This window comes from Spermophilus citellus (assembly GCF_964194105.1).
Source record: "Spermophilus citellus genome assembly, chromosome: 11".
NCBI classification, from domain to species: Eukaryota; Metazoa; Chordata; class Mammalia; order Rodentia; family Sciuridae; genus Spermophilus; species Spermophilus citellus.
This window is the reverse complement of record NC_138192.1, coordinates 84,232,614-84,253,469: the sequence shown is the minus strand read 5'-3', so window position 1 is coordinate 84,253,469 and position 20,856 is coordinate 84,232,614. Positions and strand designations below refer to the sequence as shown.

Below are 20,856 nucleotides of genomic sequence, written 5' to 3'. Positions count from 1 at the left end.
TGTGTAGGAGCACCTACTAAATGTATTGTTGCTAGAAGGACAACAGACTGCTCCACAGAGACAATATGGAGCACATTAGTCTAGGTGGCTTTGGAATAGTTACCAGTGTTTTTTGAGGCACTCTAAGTTTGCATCTCTGCCATTAGAAATTTGTAGGTGGTATTACTATGTACCATACTCATTATGTATGTGTTTGAAATCAAAGGTTGATGAAATAATAAGTTATGTATATTCTTTACAGATTACATCCAACACTTATCAGTCTTTATGGAGGAAGCCTGGAAGAAGTGAATGATTTCCAAGTAACATGTAATTGTTTATAAAAGAAATGTGCAAACTAGAATTTTAATATGAAGGAATTTGCTCATTCTTTAAACAGATATCTTAAGAAAATGTTTTAAAAGTGAAATTGCTATTTTTGATATTAAAAAGCTTCTAGGTTTTTGAAAATCAAGATGAAAATATGAAATATCAAAAACAATTTAAATTCTGGTTTGTATAAGTGTTTATTGGAACTGAAACATTTCATACATTTAACCTTTATGATATCAATATTTAATCAAGATAATTCATTTGGACTCTTTTATTTTACAAGATTTGAATCCATCATGTACTTCCCTGATTTTATGAATGAGGTAACAAATTTAGAGAAGTTAAATTCCAAAATGACACATTTAGTTGTGTAACCAGAAACAGAACCATGTTTTTTGAAAATCTTTCCAATACTTAGCCTGTCTGCCAAAAAAGAATAATCCCACCTTTGAGAAAATGTTGTTAAGTGGTGGGATTTATAAATTCATCATATAGGTAAACTCAAAGTTGATAACATTTTATTTAGAATTATGCAAAAGCCTAATTGGTAGCTGTGTTACTCTTGTACCTGAGATGCATGGATCCAGAAATCATAGCTCTTGATTTCCAATGTAGTTTCTTTAGAGACCATTCTTGAGAAGACAGTTCTAAATTGGTGCTTGACTTTTTTCATGAGGGAGTGATCCTAGACATATTTCTAAAAGAGTTATTTGGCTTTTTAAAAATTAGTTTAATTAATTATACGTGATAGCAGAATGCATTTCAATTCATTGTACACAAATGGAGCACAACTTTTCATTTCTCTGGTTGTACATGATGTAAAATTGCACCATATGTGCAGTCATACATGTGCCTAGGGTAATGTTCATCTCATTCCACCATCATTCCTGCCCCCATGCCTCCTGCCCTCCCTCCCCTTTGCCCAAAGTTCCTCCATTCTTCCACACCCCTCCTGCCCATTAAGAATCAGCATCCACTTATCAGAAAGAACATTTGGCCTTTGGTGTTTTGGGATTGGTTTACTTCACTGAGCTTGGTATTCTCCAACTCCAACCATTTACCTTCAAATGCCATGATTTTATTCTCTTTTAATGCTGAGTAATATTCCATTATATATATGTACCACAGTTTCTTTATCCATTCGTCTGTCGAAGGACATCTAGGTTGGTTCATAGTTGAGCTGCTACAAACATTGATGTGGCTGTGTCACTATGGTATGCTAATTTTAAATCCTTTGGGTATAGACTGAGGAGTGGGATAGCTGGGTAGAATATTACTTGTCTTTTTATAATGATGTTAAAAGCATAAAAATGTCTTTTTGACAAAAAGCGCTCTTAAAATATATACATTTTAGTTTTGCTTGTACACAGTTAAGGAGGCTTTGTGTTCAACTTTGCTCAAATAAATGCCTTGGCAAATCACAGTACATTTCTCATTCTCCAGCCACCAGTCTCAGGCTTGTGAATAAGTAACTTCCATGAATCAGAAAATCTGAGGAATGGGACAGCTGGCAGCAGAGCCCTTATGCAAAGCAGTATTTCCCACAGTAAAGACTGTTTTCTTATTTATCTACTTGATTGCTTCCTAGAACAGATGTTCAAAAGTTGGCCACAGGTTTCTTATACACATAAAGAGATCCAGATGAAATTATATTCCAAAGTCACCAGCATCTAGATCACAGGCATGAAAATAAATATTTAAAATTCAGAAAGCTATTTCATTTTAAAATAGATCTGAATATCAACAAACTTTAAACATTATTAATGTTCACTGTATGGAAATATTCAGTGAACTATGAATTTTGTTTCTCCATTTCCCTGGAGAAGTGAATGCTGTTATATACCTGATAAGAACATATTCAAAAAGAGTAATGAAATATTACAACCAGGCAAATGTTTGCTTAATTTGGGACAGTGACTATTTAATACAGTACCCAACAGATGAAATGTTAGCCTCCTAATCATTCCTGGAACAGCTTTTATAAATCACTATGGAGGCACAGTTTTCATATTTCTTATATCAGTGTATAGCAGCTAAAGTGCAACATTTACAATCTGTTTCAGAATATAAATTAGAATACTTGAATAGTTTTATAAACAAAAAAGTTTGAAGATTTAAAAAAATTTACTCCTGGGTACTCTTGACAAGTGTATTATAGGAGGCTAGTGGATTTATACCTATAGCAAAGTTTATATTCTTTAAAAAATGTATATATACAGGGGGGAAAATCCGTAGCTGTATAATTCTCCACAAGTCAGTCCATTAAGCTGAAACCAGTGTATCATTTCGGAGTAAAACAGTTGCCATACAAAATGTGTTACAAATGCAGATCTTTAAAAATAAAACATGCTTTGAAGTAATGGTCTTCCTCTTTCATTCATTAAAAGATTCAGGGACACTGCTTTAAAATTCTAAATTATTTTTAAAAATATGCTTCATATAAGTCTCAAAGATGTATTTGAAATGAACCAATGCCCATTCAGTGGATTTCCTTGGCCAAAGTGAGCACATACAAAGTTCAAGATGATTCAATTCAGATGTACTTCATATATCTGTAAGGGTTTAGTTTTTTTTTTAATAATTCAAAGGCTGTAGTGTTTTTCTACTCATTATATCTAAAGTTGACCTTTCAGCTATTAAGTATTGCCTTTGCAGTTATTCTCTTTCAGTGATCACTGCTTGAATTATTCCCTCCAATTAAGACAGAATTCAGGTCCAAAGCAAAGGAGTATATGGAAGAATCTGAGAAAAATTCATGTTTTCTTGTAATCTATTTTTAATCACCATCATTGCTTTTACTGTTGACATAACTCCAACTATCTCTTCTGTTTTCTTCTTGTAGGATAGATTTGTATTGTCTTTTAAAGAAGCCAGCCTGAAAAAATTAAATAATTGTGAATAGTTATGAACATGCTATTGAACATGTTGACATCTCAGTCAACACCAGTACTCTTAAACTGTGTCCCAAGTCACTCTACATGAGGGCTTTTACCAGATAAAATCAGTAAAAATTCGTTAAAAATATTGGCTTACGGAAGCATTTTTGCTGTTAGTACAGGACTCCTCAGACCCTCCCCCGAGTTGATATTCAACATAATATACAACGTTTTACAAGTCTTTATTTAAAAAAATGTTCAGAACTAGTGTACTAGTTCTGTATCCAAACTATAATATTAGTTCTGAACATTTTTTTAAAATAAAGAATATATACACTGTATAGTAAAAAAAAAAAAAAAAAAACTTGGGAGATACTGGCTTTGAAAAAACAGCATTTTTAAAGACCTACCTTCCACATAACATATGAAATCAACAAAAGTACAATAAGTCCAAGTAGCAAACTAGTTGAAATAATCACTATTGTGAAATGACGTTTGGGTATTTGATGATGTACTCCTTCTAGTAGAACCTATGTGAATTAAGCAAAATAAAGAAACACCAGTTAGGAACTTTGAAACTCCTTCCAACCACCTACAATAATTAAAACTAGCCACCCCATTCTCTTGAGGGTTCCACACAACCCTAGATACACTAGCGGGAACAGTGAATGAAATGGGCTTTGTGACTCTTCCTCCAGTTCATCCTGTTCTAACTGCTACCTGATTCATTCCCTAAAGAGCTCTCAGTCATTTCCTCCTGACAGCAGTGTAAAATGCCACCTCTCAGTGAAATGTTCCAGGTCCTCTATGACACATTGATTTCCTGACTCAGCTATGCAAAAGGAATTATGAACACCCTAACTGCAGTGGACCAATTAAAAGAGTAACTTACATGTGCAACATTCTCATCCTTGTTTAGCTCAATAACTCTTGGATGTGATTCTGTAAAGGCTGTTGCTCTTATTTCAAATTTGAGTGCTGACGTTGCATCCTGTTTTTAAAAAAGTAGTCATCATCACCTGTTTTATTTCAAGACATTAATTTCTCATGGTCTTTACTATCTAGATATTTCCACAGTTTGTCTTTCCGAATTTAATTGTAATTAATTGCAGTGCTTCCCTTTAATTCTAAAGTTGTAATCATATGGCATCATTTCATTGAAATACTTTTGGTAAGTATGGCTGTGCTACAGATAACTTGACTGAGATAGTATTTGTTAGACTGTCAGCAGTTCGTTATTAATGTAATTTTTCAGAGATTAAATTTTTAGCCACAAACAAGACTTTTTTCACCTGATAAACATTTCCTCAAACTAACATTTTTTTGGAAATTTTTTTTCTGAATGAAATATATTTGGACTACTGCTATAAAATTATATTAATCTTAATTTATATTAATTTTATTATAATTTTAATCTGTGGAGGAACTTCAGTATCTAAAGCAGGTACTATATAACCCAGATTTCATAGATTGGGGATCTCTGGATGAACCTTCTAGATTCAGAGGTATTTTCATGTGTGCTGAGAATATTAAAGAGGTCTATGACCCTCAAAAGCTACAAACTGCTGTGTAAAGGTTACTTTACACTTTCAAACTGGAAATAAAATCATCTAGAACCAGTGATTTTTAATAAGGGAGGATTTTGTCCCTAAGGAATAGTCAGCAATGTCTGGAGACATCTTTGACCATCAGAACATGGGTAGTGGTACTATGGGCATCTGTTACTGTATTGCAGCTGAGGATGCTATTAAATACCCTACAATGCACAGGTTAACCCCCCTATGGTTCAAAATGCCAATAGTGCCTACTATTGAGAAACCTAGACATGGTTAAAAGACTTGCTGATGGTCCTATGACTTTTTAGCAAAATTGAAACTAAAATGGACATTTTTTTGATGTGTCTTCTTCTTGACCACTATGTGGTAATTTCAGAAATTCCAGTTAACACATAAGAGCTGTTATTACCTTTGGCTTACTATGTGCAATACTGTAAGTATGAACAAAAATCATCTCATTTGGCCTGGGGATGTAGCTCAATAATAAAGCAACCCAGTGTTCAGTCCCAAGTATCATTTAAAAAAAAAATCTTTAAATGAAGATTTTAAAAAATTTTTAAAAATATATTTAAAAAATCTCTAATCTGAGATTAGAGATGTTTAAAAAGATGAGGAAACTGAAAAAAACTAGTTTTACCTCTAAGTATTCTTCATGAAAATACACACTTCAACAGGAAGTAGTCCAAGATGTATGTAATTCAACTTTTCAAAATTCATTGTTTTTGTTGTGGAAATTTTGATGTTTGATTCTATGAAAATCTTAATTCTATGAGATTTTTAAGCATAATTTAAGGTTATATGAAATATTAAGATAGTCAATAAAGGTTCATAGGCAGGTCTATACATTTTCTAAACTAAACCTTCTAGTCATTCCATGGTTTTACACAGCTTGAATGGTAAATAAAAGTTGAGATATTCCAAAATATTTATGCCTTAATTCGTTGACAGCCTTCATATGATCCTGCTTCTATAAGATGATTGGATTTGTAAATTCAACATGGAACTTACCATTTCCAAAATGGATGGCCGGCCTTCCAACTGGATGTGAACACTGGCTTCTTTTCCACTTTCCATTTTTCCAAAATGGCATAAGAAATTTAAACAGTGTGGATCAGCTTTCATGCAGTACTTGAAAAGAATAAAAATTTTCAACATTTAAAAGACTGTGTAAATATTTTATATAAAATTAAATATCCCTTTAGTGGCATTTAGAAAACTATCTTGCTGTAAACACGGAATTAAACATCTGCTTTCTCTGGGGCACTAAGAAACTCACTTTGCTTTAAATAAAATAAAAATGTTTGTTTTGTAAATTACAACAGAAATACAGTGTTAACATTGGTGCATGTGTTCTCATCTTTGTTAGTAACATTCTTCTGAAAAAGAATGGAAAAAACGATGACTAACCAGAGTCTTGCTAAGTTACATGTTCTACGTTTGTTGTAAAACCTAGATCATTTGAAGGTGATGATTTCTTCCCAGTTTCTTTTCATTAACTAAGATGAAAAGCATGAAAATCTTGAGCCACAAGACTTCTGGGTGATTTGGCGTCCTGAGTAGATTAGAATAATATCTGCCTGGCAGATAATGAGACTGTATGGTTTCTATTTATCAATGAATCTGCCTCCTCCTTCCAAATCATGTTTGCTCACCCCTCCAAATCATGCCTGTACCTTATATGCAAGATTATTACTTAAAGTTGGACCCTCTCCTCCCACTCGAATGACAGCTCACAGCCATTGACTGGTTTTAAGTGTTTCACTTCTGTTGAGGAGCAAAATCTACACCCTGAAGAACAAACTTACCAACAGCCTCTTTTCAGTCTTCGACAAGAATTTGAATATGCCCCTCAAGGTCTCCAGTGTACCCTTTTGCAGCTCTGATACACACTGTCTTTCATAATTTTTAAAATGGCATTGTCCGATAGTTGTCTACAAACATAGAAAGCGAGGAAATTATCTTTCACTTTGGAAGGAATAAAATGTGGTTACAATAGTTCAAATTGCTTTTCTTTCTAAAATATATTAAGTATATCTGAAATTGTAAAAATAGTTTTGATAGAATTATTTGGGAGAGAGGATCTGTGGCAAAAGCACATACAAAAACTCAGAAAACTTATGGAAAGTTGGATAGGTTCTAAGTTGATCAAAATGGCCTTAACCTATAGAAATGTGAGAAGTGAAAAAAAAAAAGACCTTTAAAAATTATACATGAAACAATAGCATGAACTATCTAAATCTGGATTTTTTTTGGGGGGGGGTACTGGGTATTTAACCTAATGGTGTTTAAACACTAAGTCACATCCCCAGCCTTTTTTATTTTTTAATACAGGGTATCACTAAATTGCTTACGGCTTCACTAGGTTGCTAAGGCTGGCCTTGAACTTGTGATCCTCCTTCCTGTCTTCCAAGTTGCTGGGATTACAGGTGTGTGCTTCAAAAGTAGTGATGTAAATATTGCTTCCTATAGAAGGCTCTGTTTCTGATTTTCCAACAGTTGGCTTCAAGCTTTATAGAAAATTCTACTAACTAAATTTCTTCCACAGGTCCACATCACAAAGAATGCATCCTCAAATAGTTACTCAATAAAGATGGGGGGAAGGTTATATTAATTTGTAGGTCAAACCCAAAGATTTTGCTGCTATTCTATAGTTCTAAAGCAGTGTATAATGTTCAAAGTATACTCAATGCATGGTGAATGTATAGTTGTGCCTATAAGAGAACAGAAATCTTCATCTTAGCAAAATGACAGAAAAAAGGTGTGGTTTGCACTTTTTAAATATTTAAGACACCTCAAAAAGGTCAGATGGAATACATTTTTACCTGGACATCCAAAATGTTGAACAGTTTATCAGTTTGAGGAGTAAAAGAATTTGGTACCATTATTTCCACACTCGCATTTGGAGCCATGCTAATGCCAGTGTTGATAACCTGGTAAGGAAAAAATTTCAAGCAATTTAAAAATATTTTTCATGAATGAAGAACAGAAATCAATGAGCTTTGAGGTGACCATGCAAGATTTACAGTTGTGGAGGTTTGTAGTTGGTAGCCACATAGCAAAGAGACAGAATATTCATATTGAGAATTTTAAAAGTTTTTAGTGATTTCAAACTCTCTTCACTATTCCTAGCCTCCTCCCCTCCCCAAAAAGTCCAGGCTGATGGTTTATTGTAGAAAGTCTTAAGAGATATTCTTATCAATATATTTCCATTCCACATTACATATTTTTAAAACATGACCACTTGGTTCTCATGACTATCCTGTGAAGTGGGCCAACATTCTACTATTCTCCAGCTAAGGAAAAAGCTAAGGGGTATATATGATGTTCCCAAGATGAAAGCTAAAGAGTGGCAAGTGTTGAGATCTCAGTATTCTATCTCTAAATCCTATAATGTTTTCACAAAATAACTATCATAAGAGGATGATATTGGCAGTAAGGAATAAAACGTACTTTTATTCAGGATAATTATAATGCTAATGCATTCAGAAAGTTGGAAATGGGTATACTACTGAATTTTCAAGAAAATACAATATTCTGAATACTTCTCAAAAAAATAAAAAGGGGACAATGTATCGTTATTGATAAATTTAGGGATTACAGATCCCTGAAGAAAGACATTGGGCCAAAATATTGCCTAGTGAGAGCTTAATTATAAAACCTGTAAGTCAGAAACAAGATTTGCAGCAATACCTGCATGAGAAAGGATGAGTCACAGACCTAAATGCATATGACAAAATGAAGAGACTGTCCCTAGATTTGGGACAGGTGGTAACTGCTAAGCCACAGAGCTGCTGCAGGAAGAAACATCAGCAATGGGTACCAAGCAGCACCCAGGACTATAGACCAGGTCTTCCTGATGCCAGTAAATAACAAAAGCAAATTGTAATTAGGCTACTAACCTTCAGACCTCTAAGAACATCTGCATACTTGAACAGACTCACCACAACTTCAAACTGCATTTCTCCAGTCTGATTTACTCCATTGTAAATTAGAAAATCTTTATTAAACATCAAAATTGTCATTCTAGAATCCAGCTTGGTTCCTGTTTTATGAAACTGCAAGCCCCCCTAACTTCTGACAAGCATTTCTTAGGACTTTGAAGAACAGTTCTGACATTATTACATATCAGTGTAACGAAAACTTGAATAGACACAGAATTGATAGGATTTCATTCTTTCTCCAGATCTGCACGGTAATCTGCATTTTGGTTAAGAACCACAAGTGATTCTCAAACATTCTGAAAAATATTTTATAAAATATACCTAATACAAAACTCACATCCTTAGGTTGTTATATAACTACGAATGTCTGGATAGTGCTTTTGATTCAAAAAATATTTTTGTAGACATATTTTCTCATCAACATCTGTGATGCAACCAAAACTTGTTTGACAGTAGAAATTTTATTTAAAAAGATTTATATTAGTATATTAATACTTATAGTATTATACTTATAATATACTTATGTATAGTATATTAATACTTATAGATCATGATAATATTTACTTTTAAAAAATATTATTCAATAATTAATAAAGTGCTTATCACAGGTCATAAACCTGCGGTCCAAAAGGCTGACCAAGTTGATCCTAAATGGAAAGGGGCGGCATTATATGGCTTTAACTGGTAATGTCAGGGCTATTATAAAGCTTGAATCAAGAAGAGATTTCACTGATTTCCTCCTAAAGATGTCTTCCCCCAGCCTAACTCCCTTGTATGCATCTCCAGTGGATTCGGCTCACCCCCTAACTTTGCCTGTTCCATGTGTTACTTCTTTTCCTGCATGCCCTCCCACGTGTCCTGGAAGGAGATGAGGACTTGAGTACCAGGGATAAGAGAAAAGGGACAAGAGCATCAGTAGCCTAGAAGTAGCCCTGTAGTGAGCTACGGTGGAGGCTATGGTGGGGATGGGACGTTCCGTTCCCTGGAGCAACTCATCAGTAACATCCTTCACAGTTGCTACAAATATCCACACAATTAACTTTGCTTACGTGGAAAGTGAAGTTCATTTTCTCTGTCATACATGCTTCAGGCTCATTTTCCTCACTTGATCCATACACAAATGAAGTTGGGTTCACAAACCTGATAGAAATAAAATCAAAGTTAATTAACTGTCTTCTTTGAAGAGCCATTGTAAATAATCTTTATAGGTGTGTTATAGCACATTAACATGCTGTAAATGTATACTATGGAATAATTCTGGTTTCTTGGAGATAATTTTATTTAAAAATTAATGGAATTGGAAGGCCATGTGCTCTGACCTGAGTGACAATGTTTGTTCTCACCAATATCCTCCTTTTATCTTCCCCAACCCTGCCTGGTTCATTCTTCTGACTATTCTTTCTCTTCAGCCCTTAATGATTCATGCTATTTTGGTAACTATAGGATAAATCTTTAGCTTTCTGCTGGGGCTCTTAATATATAAGTCTAACCTATTTTTGAGTTCTTTTTTTTTTTCATCCCCCATTCTTGCTGGCTACTTGTAACCCCAAGACTGGGAAACAAGAAAAACACTGGTAGGTTTGGTAAGTTTTTGTTCAGAATACAAGTTGCCCCCTGTCTAAACTTGTGATTAGACATGTACATAGTTAGCTAAGGACATTGACAAAGGCTCTTCCTACTCCATGAGTCTATTTGGCATTGCAAGTTAGATAATACCAAATTAGGGACCCATTAAACAGGAAAGAAATGAGAAATAATCAAATGACATAGTCTTATGAAGTTCAATAGTCGTAGAATATTCCTTGCTCCAAATAATGAGACGTAAATAATAGAAAAATAGGAATGTACTCAATATAAGAAAATTGAAGTGGAGCAGTGAGATAAACATTCAAAACCAGAAGCCATACAGTCACCTTTCATTAGCTTATCCACTGACTCTCGAGGTTCTGCTCTCCTGTGAATGGCCTTCTTTCTCCTGTTCAGTCTCACAAACTTAGTACTCAATTCCACTGGACACTGTCATGTTATGCTTATTTCAATGGATGTCATCTTTATGGGTGGTTAAAGTGACTGGGAAATTGTTTATATTTAACATAAAAAGTAAAGCTCTGTATTTATTTTGTCCTATATCTCATCTCTTCTAGTGCTTTAAATATGTGGCAGTCTGTCCAGTAAAACAATTAGAGTGTCTTAATCCCCTGTCTTTCTTTCCACACACCCCTTCCTAAATCAGGGCAGTCACAGCTCTGTAATTAGTAAACTCATAAGGAAGCAATGAATGATGGCATGAAGGCTGACTGCAGAACTCCAGTCTCACGGGTGTGAAGGGTGGGCTAGGGACACCTGGCAGCTAGCTTTCTCACGTCTCAGTCCATTTGCTACACAGGTAGACATGGTTGTGGACAGTGGTGATTTGGCCAAACTCACACTTCTTTAAACTTCACACTTGCCATGGCCACTGGGGATGTTCATGCAAACTGCACACCACGTGTCTCTGGATGTCCCTAGATTGCAAAGCGTACAACTGAAAGGCTGAATGTGCCCTGCTAGAGGCTGATGGGGGCTCTTTCAGTAAGCAATCTCCACCAGCTGAGCTGGGGTTTGATATACTATCAGTGATGATTATAGATTAAAATAATGAACAGTGAAGCCAGGAACTGCAACACTGAGATAACTGCTGAGGACATAGTATCCTTTTAATTTTCTAAATATGATTCTGTCATTCATGTAAGCAGCAATGGAATTGAAATTCCCTCTAAACTTTCCACGGGCCTCTGTATCGACTTACCCATGAGTAGTTAGCATAACCTCATATCTCAGAGGTATTGCTAAAGTCACTTTGTTATCTTCTAGCCTGTCCACGTCTTCATTTTCACTACAAAAACCAGAAAAACATCTTGTTAAATTCATCAAGCACAAAAATCATCTTCAGAGAGTACTCATTACATATTATATATACCTAATAAACTTAGAGGTTTAACTAGTTTGGGGGATAAAAGAAAATGTGGTAGTTAAAAAAAGAAATTTAGGATGGAGTTAATAGAACTTTTTCTCATTATTTAAGCTGCTATCATTTGCTTCTAATCCTAGAGGGATTTTTGTTTGCTTTTTAAAAACAAAGCATGTAAGAAAAGTTTGTTCTACAATTAATTGAACACAGATCCATGGTTCTCCTCAAATTTCTCTCAAAATACAGGGGTTCATTTCCTCTACTAAATTTTATTTTATTTTTTAATAATCAAATATACCAGGAAGCATGCACTGTGATGCTGAGATCCTCTTCTGCTCTGTTGAGTGAGCTCACATCCAGGAGAAAGCTAATATCTATCTGCAAAACATACACAGAAAAGGGCCATTTTAAAATAATCTAAAATACATCTTTTTGTCATCTGAATTTATTTTTCTTAGTAGTTTATTTTTTATGGAACACAGAATTGAAACTATTCTAGAGGCATAAACTACCCTCACTTGGAAGTAAGATATAGGGAAACTGTTTAATGGCAATTTTCAAGTGCAAGCATTTCCATAAGTGACATTCAGAAACAAAGCCGACTCTAAATGTAAAGACAGGCAGGTCCAGACGGACAAAATTAGAAATGCTTTAACAACTTGAGTGAGGACTCTTGCCAAAAAACACCTTTTCATACAGCAGAGGTAACATGCCTGGCAGACAGGGCCACCTGGGGTGGGTGGGGGGAGTGTTGGGGAAGGGGGAACGGGGGTGGGGAACAGAATTCTGATTGACATATTCACTTGCCCATCTCGACATAAACATGTTCCCCTCCCCTTCCTAAACAGTGCACATTGCCAAGAATATAAACACAAAGCTCAAAGATCTTAGGCCTGGTTGGTTTTGCTTTCTTTGCATCACTTAGCTACCTACCCTACATAAAAAAATAAGAAGAAATAAAAATATATACACACGCATATGCAGCATAATAGAAAAATACAAATTTATGTTACTAAACAGAAACCATTAATGCTACACACTTACCTGTGAGAGATGATCTACATATATGTAACCAACGCTGCAATCAAGTTTCACTATGCCAGAATTATCTGTTACTTCACAGTTTATTTGCTTTTCTTCCTAAAATAAAAAAAAAAAAATGACTGGTTTGGGTAGGCAGGGAATAAGAAATTTATAACATATGTTTAGGGATGGTTTTTGAAAAGCAAGTCATCCTGGGAGTATTTACTTTCCTAGGAAGCAATTTTCTGTTTACTTTGAGGATAAATAGAAATACAAATAAATGGTGTTTGTGTGTGTGTATGTCCTAATATTCATATAAATTATCCATAAAAATCTTCTAGACATGTAGTTTTCATTCACTTTAGTATATTTCCCATTTAATCTGCAGTCTAATTCCTTGAATAATCAGAATGAAAGGGATCCATAAGGTCCCTGTTTGTGTCTGATATGTGAAAATGTAGAAGGTACTTAAGCACAATAACTGTAATCACAATTGGTATGTTTTAAAAACATATTCCCTGAATACCTGAAGTTTTTCAACTCTTTCTTTTGAAATAAGTTCCCAATGCTCTAGAGAAAGGGGTTAATAGATATTTGTGAGAGGTCAAAGGCCTGGCTCAAAAGCCCTTGGTGTGAAGAGGTGGTCCCTGGATATGATGTGGGTAAATTTGCTAAAGGTTAGAGAAATTGGGAGAAAGTAATTGAGCCTTTTCTCTGAAACCCAGCCTTATTACTATCTCACTGATGAGTTTAAGTGCCTGTGACTGAGGCACAACGGTAAGGAAAGGTCTCCCCCACTACTCTAAATTCTTGTGGAAAAAGTAAAACTTGTCTAAAACCTGGCTTGACAGCAGGATTTCAGAATCTGTGGAGGACTGCAGCCTCTGACATATTAAAAGTCCTCTGGGAAGCAGGCAGAGAGCAGGCACTTAAAATGCAGCACAGTAACTCTGGGTGCCTGGCACAGAGGACCAATATTGCTCATGCAAGGACCCCAGACAAGAACACTGTCACAGCGCCTCACTGGCCTTCTCCCATAGCACCTGGGAGCGGGAAGCTGATGCCTTTGGACTTAGAGATCATAGAACTTTCCTTTCTGGTCAAGGGCATGGAGGGGGTCTTGATATGATTGAGAGTCTAAGTGATAAGTCTAAATATTAAAAGTTATGGTGTAATATCACTTATGGTTTTTTTAAATTAAATAAAATACATGTGCATTGTACTTTTGTGATTTTTAGTACTTACCAGTTCTAAAATCTTAATGAAATAAAGACCTGTGGGTAGCTTGACATGCAGAGTGGTCTCAAATGCGTCATCTCCAGCATTAAACAATGACACATTCAACATTAACGTTTTCATGCCCCCAACAGCAAGGTAGGTTTTATTTTCATATGGCCTAAAAATTAAGTAACATTCTTTAGTTCTTATTTATAAAATAAAGATTCTATCTTTATGTCTATAGAATTTATGCTGAACACACAATATTAATTTAGAAATAATACCAACCATGGGAATGAATCCATAAGTAGTTTTAAATCCATATTAAAAGGAATTCAATTCATCAAGTTTCAAAATTATAGTTGGTTATTAATAAAGAAAAGTTTGCTTTTTAATTACAATGGAACAGTGTTTACAGTTTATTTCTCTGCCTAACTTCTCCAATAATTTAAATATATACCTCATTATTTTGTAAAGTTTTCTAAAAGCAACACAACTTTTACTTCTCTGTCGATCTTTGGACAGACATTGAACTAGCTGCTAAACCAAAAGCTTAAGAAAAAGAGAGAACTGGTAGAAAAGGAGAGTGAAAAACAGAGGGCATGTTTGGGTAGAAGTAAAGAAGGCATGGTAAGAAATGCTGTGCCCAGCAAAGGTGTGTCACTAAAATCTATTAGACTAGAATTAATTTCTGAGGTAGGATGGTCGAGCACATCTACAAGAACCAGGCTAAATTAGAAATAAAATCGCAGAAACACTCCACCATCTTGGAATTATGAAGAGAAGACTGCTTTAAATCCAGACAGGTAAGTTCAAATTCTGGCACTACACCAGTTCTTTGGACTGGGGTGTCCTTCAGCATTTCTAAGCGTTGGCCACTCTGTCAGTAAAATTTACTATTCAGGTCTTGTACCTTCCATGAAATCCTCAGAATGTCTTAAATATGAGGAAATTTAGGCTTACAGAATTTATTCAAAGATCACAGTTCTAAAATCTCAAAGCAACTGCAGGTTTTTACACAGCCCATTTTCTTTCCCAGCAAGACAGAATAGCTTAATGCAAAAGAAAACTTTCAGTTCCAACATGTTATGATTTTATAAGCTTTTCCCAAAGACGGCAAATTCTTAATTATCTAGTAATTTAAAAATTAGAAGAATTAGTTCAAAATAGAGAAGGATCTGACCCAAAGTAAATAATCAGGTGAAGATATTCCTAACAATAAAACAGGTAAATATTCATCTAGCATTTTAGAAATTTGAAGTTTCTTCAATGATGTTAAAATTGTGCTGTTCTAGTCAATGTTTATATAAAAGCTTAGAATTTGAATAAATTACAGAACAGCACTTATTAGTTGTTTTGAGAAATGATTAAAGACAAAGAATACATAAGGATAAGAACATGTTTCAAAATTTCTGCTTTTATTTATTATTTGAAGATGCATGAATCACTGACTATAATTGAAAGTTCATGTATAATAAATCAGGTGTCATATTTGATGTTATATAAAATAATTAGAGCACATTTCACTCCCTCCTGATCTGATACAGCAAAGGACATATCTGTACATAAGTGTAAATAAATATAAGAGAAAGTTATGAACAAAGGGCTCTGGGAGTCCAGGGAAGGAAACCACTTTTGCCTGGGAGTAGTCAAGCGATATTGTCCTTTGATTTTCTATCAATATGATCATCTAGGTTGGCTATTCCAAAGATCTTTTTAAAATTAAACTCTGAAAAATGTCATGATTTAACTTGAGTTAATCTGGATTATACCCCTAATAGATCTCTGTTTCAAACTCTTCAATTGTCACACTGTCAGAGGGTTGTTTTCAACAAAGCAAACCAGACAATGTATGTGGAGTAGCCTAAGGGCTTTTGAGATGAATCTTAACTCCTTAGCTTAACATGTGAAGCCTCCAAAAGCTGGCCCTGCCTCACTTTCCACTGCACAATTTATTTTTTTACTTTGGTTATATTAACCTACAAACGGATACAAACCCATCATTCATTCATATTACCCACCCCCCACCGCCTTTAATACCTTCTTGGCTTCATGCACCTGGAGAACCTGTACTTGTTATTCAAGATTCAACTTCAATACCAATGACACTAAGAAGTTCCTCCAGCTGCACCCTGTTCTGGATGCAAGATGCAAGGTGCAAGGTGATGGTGCCCTCACCCCTGGACACATATACACCCAGAGGCACCCTAGGTGCCTCTATAACATAGTCACATTTCAATGTCAAGTCTCTGTCTGGTTCCCCTCTCCATGTACTGTTTTCTTGAAGAGAAGTTACCACATCATGATTATCACAATTTTTTTCAGAGCCTAGAATCAGTGTGTAATGTATGTAGGCACAGATGCAAGCATTGGACATACAAATGGGTCGGGCTACACTCAGAGAATATGTATAAAAAAACGGAGAATTACTGTTAATGACTTTTAAGTTTATGAAACAATATAATTTTTGTCAAATTATAGCTGGGTAGCCATGTTTATCTGTTCTGTGAGGTACATAAATTTTAAATGTTTCGCCAAGAAAAGAAAGTAAATATCTAGCACTACCACATTCATGTGATCTGTGCCCCACCCCAAAACTTCACATTTTACAACTCCTGATAAACCTACTGAAGGCATCATCATGCGACCCTGGCAAAACCACTACTAGAAATTGTTCATTCAGAATTATTAATTCTCATGAACCTGACAATGTATATACAAAATTATAATTTTGGACATTTTCCCCCACTTCTGTAATTCTAAAAAATATACCTCCAAGAAACGGAACAGTTCACTTAATACTTGAAAGTTCTTCCCCTCTTATTCTGATTTTCTCCCCCTTGAAACTCAATTTGTTAAAGTATGTGTATGGAGAAAAGCATATAGCCTAAGTCTACAGCCCAATTTTTATAAACTTGAATACACACATGAGACTGGCACCCAGATCAAGAAAAATGTATTAGCTACACAGGAAACTGCTGTGTCCCCTTCCTCCTGGCCAGCCACTGAATTCATTTTTAGTAGTAAAACTGGTGTTGTCCATTTTTTATATTTCATCTAAATGATATCTGAATAATCCTTTATGTGTCTTTTTTTTGTATGTGTCTTTTTCAACTCAAATTGTTTTAAGATTAACTTACATATCTGGGCATTAACTGGGCATATTTCCTCCTCTCCCTTTCTATATATCTGTCTGTCTTGGAGCATATTTTTTAAAAAGTTTTGTTTTTTTAAACCCAGGATTAATTACTTAAAATGCCTGAATCTTGGTTTGATGATCAGCTTTCAAAATAGATTTAAGCAACAAAATATACTAAAAGGAACTATTTTAACATAAAAAAATAAAAGATATATAATTATCATAGAAAAATCAAGAATATCATAGAGCTCGTGAGTGTCCTGCAAACTGCTGCCTAAAGGTCAAATTCATACCTCTGCCTGATTTTGTAAATAAAATTTTAATCAACGACGCCATATTCCGCTCTTGCACTTCAATGACAACTGAGTAGTAGAGACTGAGATCTCAGTTCCCCAAAGCCTAAGATATTTACTGTCTCTTCACAGGAAAAATTGGGTCAGCTTCTGCTATAGAGCAATCTAACTGATGAGAACTTAAATACAAACATAATATTATACAATATAATATTTACTCTAAGTAATTAAAAGTTACTCTGTATTTTTCTGACAATAGAGGCTTCACAGCTTCGGGTGACATAGAAGGTAGTCATCTGTCCTCAGAAGTCAAGCAGTTTTAGAGAAGGGGATGCCTGGTCTTTTTAACTCCACAGCACTCTAAACGTGGAAGAGAAAGGAAAGAAGAGCACTTCCGTGGGTACCATCTGTAGCTTCTGGTCCTTGGGTTTGAGAAGCTGACTTCCGGAGAAGAATGTGGAATACCTAATAAAGCAGTAATCCTAAACTTCAGGGAGGAAGCATTGATGGAGCGAGGGTGTGTTCTTGAGGATGTGGGCAATGGCTGTGACTTAGTCATTCCTGTCGCAGCCTTTGGGTTAAGTTCCGTGCAGGTCTGCTTGATGGTGCATGTTGAACGGGAGGGGGGACGTGTGTGGGAACACAGCCATCCTACATCCCTCTACTGTCCTGTAAACGTGTTATAACTGACGGAACCTGAGAGGTTCCAAAAGTGAACTTCAGCTTGACATTAAAGTCTAATTAAGACTTGTAGAAGAGCTGCCTAGAAATAGACGTTTATAAAATATTCTGGCTTGTAACCAAAGCATTAGTCACTGAACACCTTTGGGAAAGAAGTTGGCACTTCGACAAGCAACAGAAGGTGAAAGCACTGCATAAGCAGCCAGGTTCCAAGACAACAGCAGATTAGAGTGAGACACACGTTCACATTTCTGCAGCGAGAAGTGACTTATTTTCCATTTTTAAGCAATTCTGCTAGATTACCATAATTACAATTCTACTTTTTGAAAACGTCCATCTTACTGTATCTTGATTCATTAACAAGATGCCACAGGAAAGATGCCCACCAGCTTTCTCTGTGAGACACAATAAAGGACCAGGTGCACATCTGGAAGTGCGACAAGACTGAACCAGAGCCGTCCCCGGGACTCATAGTTCATTCTTCATTAAAACATGCATAATACAGACCTGAAATTTACAAAGCAGCCTAGAATCCACATAACTTCCACAAATCAAGGTACTGTGTGCATATGGAATGATAACTTAATAAGTGAAAGAGGAAAAATAGAAAAATGATATACTGCAGCACCTGGCTTTATGTTTCTCCCGAGTGAACGATATACTTTTATTTTGAAGGAAGTGTTTGTGTCATTATAATATACTTTGCCTTGATGAAATGAATTAGGGATTCATAGATAACTGTTTTTTAATAAAGATACTAGAATGAGATATAATGTAAACTGATATCACACTCGCTTTGCTTTGTCAAGATATGTGATGCATTCATTTAACCAAGTAGCCTGCTGCCAGGGGCCTTTAGTTCTAAGTGAAATTTTATCCTCTGTTTTGCTTTATTATTAACATAAAGAAAAAAATACTAAAAAAATTATTGCCTACTGGAATAGATTAGTTAATTGTCATTTAAGAAGATTTTAGTGAATAAAAGTTAAACTCACTGAGGTCCAGGGGAGGACAGCAGAAGAGCTTAGAAGACTGGACTAGCGATGAGCTTATTTTAGTGCAAAAAGCACACGATTACTCCTGCCAAGGCTCTGTGATGTGAATGAGGCATGTTTTTATTCGAGTTGCTTTTATAGGTGCTAAGACCATAGTCTATATACAACAGTGATTTCCAGGATTGCAGCCTAATAGACCCTGGGTTATTCAGGTAGTAGGTAGCATTCCCTCGACAATGCAGAAGACAGCTTGTAGGTCAGCTTTAGAGAATGAATCATGGCTGATCTAATATGACCATGATGACTCCATTTTCCTTCAATCATGATACGTTCTGGGGAAAGCACATGATTAAGGGACTTGGTTATCAGAATACATCTGATAAGGCTTTCTTCCGGAAGAAAGCCTCAAAAAAACCTCAAAAAGCAAAAAGCACTTTTGGTTTTGGACCTTTTCTTCTTTCTGGGAACCTTTGTGCTGCTGCAGCCATTTTGTAATCATGAGGGAAAAAAAAAAATCGAAGCAGGAAAGATAACTGTCAATGTCTAATCTCTGGTAGTACTTGCCAAACCTGCAATAATCTCCTCTCTGCAGACTGTTTATTATATAAAATAAATTTCCTTATTGTTTAAGTCACTATCAGTCACAGATTCTTTTACTTGCAGTTAAAAGTGTTTTCAATGGATATGAAAGTGATCACTTAGGGAAAACTGGCATCACTTACCCTAGACGTGTGACAGAACTACAGAAGAGCAGTATTATCATTTATATCAGCAATCTATATGAAAGATTTGATTTTAAAACTTCCAATATGATGGCTAATATCTGCTGTTATGTTTGTAATCTTCATAAAGTCTTATTTGTTCATCATTATTTTGCAGTGAAAATCCATTTGAATGTGAGTTGTCATCTTGAGAGTTTAGACACACAGGAGGAAGCCTTCACTTAATGAAAAGATGAGATGTCGTGCATAAGCACCATTTAGTGTACTGTTGGCAGTTTATTATTATGGGCTTAAGAAACGCATGTTCTTTACCGAGTAAATACACTTACCTAAAACAGCTTTATGGATCTGAAGCACATAAACACCATAAATGCTAGTGAAGTTACAGCCAGGAGATCTGTAAAGCATATGGTCTCAGCTTACGGTTACTGAGAAGGGACAGAGGACACCAAAGTAGGAGAGGCATATTTTTGCCTGATAAAGTATAATTTACTAAAAAAATGCAAAGCAGTTTGTCAGAAGCTTTTACTGTGAGTCTGAAAACTTAAATTAGAAGAGTTTTCATTTGAAATTTCCTTAAATCCTTTATCATTTACCAAATAGAAATAGCTTATAACTTTCCTAATTGATGCAGAAAGCCTGATGCCGGCTATTCACACCAGCACTGGCGCCCCTTAAACCCTCCTAAGCCCAAGGACCTCACAGCCAGCTGCATCCTATGGAGGAGGTCATTTGGGGAGCCAAAAGCCAAAGATCTTCCAGAGGGGGGGAAAAATGGCGGTGGCAGATAGGAGGAGAAGGGGATCAGGATGGCATCTTGGAGACAGAAGGAAAAGGTATTGAGAAGAGGAAATAAAGAACTGCCAATGCTTCCTGCTTCTGAGGGGACTCAAGCAAAGACCGAAAAGCACCTCCTAGGCTTTAAGTTGAAGGTTCCTCTCCAATGTATTCTTTGACCCTCTCCATGGTTAAGTAAAAAACATTAACACACAAAAATTCTTCAGTTGAGCCTACTTGTTCCCTTAACCAATAACTCTCATTTGGCTACCTGCTGAATTTATTTTTATCTTAAAATTTTTCAGTGAGTCCCCTTTTATCCCGCCTTTCAGATGCTGACTCCTATGACCCCTCTGAGACATGCTATTTGATC

The 20,856-nt window shown here is 35.5% G+C and overlaps 2 protein-coding genes across 2 annotated transcripts in view; one reads left to right on the top strand and one right to left on the bottom strand.

The window, feature by feature from the left end:
• The window catches only part of CERKL (CERK like autophagy regulator), a gene marked incomplete at its 5' end in the record, with an annotated part of 125,128 nt that extends 124,781 nt beyond the window's left edge, over positions 1-347 (top strand). The window contains one exon of the mRNA XM_081262467.1: positions 242-347. Coding sequence (XP_081118593.1) covers positions 242-323 — 82 coding nt within the window. The 3' untranslated portion in view covers positions 324-347. The remainder of the gene's footprint in view (positions 1-241) is intronic.
• A 140-nt stretch (positions 348-487) lies between these two features.
• The window catches only part of ITGA4 (integrin subunit alpha 4), an 83,459-nt gene continuing 63,090 nt past the window's right edge, over positions 488-20,856 (bottom strand). Inside the window, exons 18-28 of the mRNA XM_081262465.1 lie at positions 13,904-14,054; positions 12,680-12,775; positions 11,934-12,013; positions 11,474-11,560; positions 9,735-9,825; positions 7,567-7,674; positions 6,550-6,675; positions 5,753-5,872; positions 4,081-4,179; positions 3,599-3,718; positions 488-3,187 (exon numbers count right to left, since the gene is read on the bottom strand). Coding sequence (XP_081118591.1) covers positions 3,089-3,187; positions 3,599-3,718; positions 4,081-4,179; positions 5,753-5,872; positions 6,550-6,675; positions 7,567-7,674; positions 9,735-9,825; positions 11,474-11,560; positions 11,934-12,013; positions 12,680-12,775; positions 13,904-14,054 — 1,177 coding nt within the window. The 3' untranslated portion in view covers positions 488-3,088. The remainder of the gene's footprint in view (positions 3,188-3,598; positions 3,719-4,080; positions 4,180-5,752; positions 5,873-6,549; positions 6,676-7,566; positions 7,675-9,734; positions 9,826-11,473; positions 11,561-11,933; positions 12,014-12,679; positions 12,776-13,903; positions 14,055-20,856) is intronic.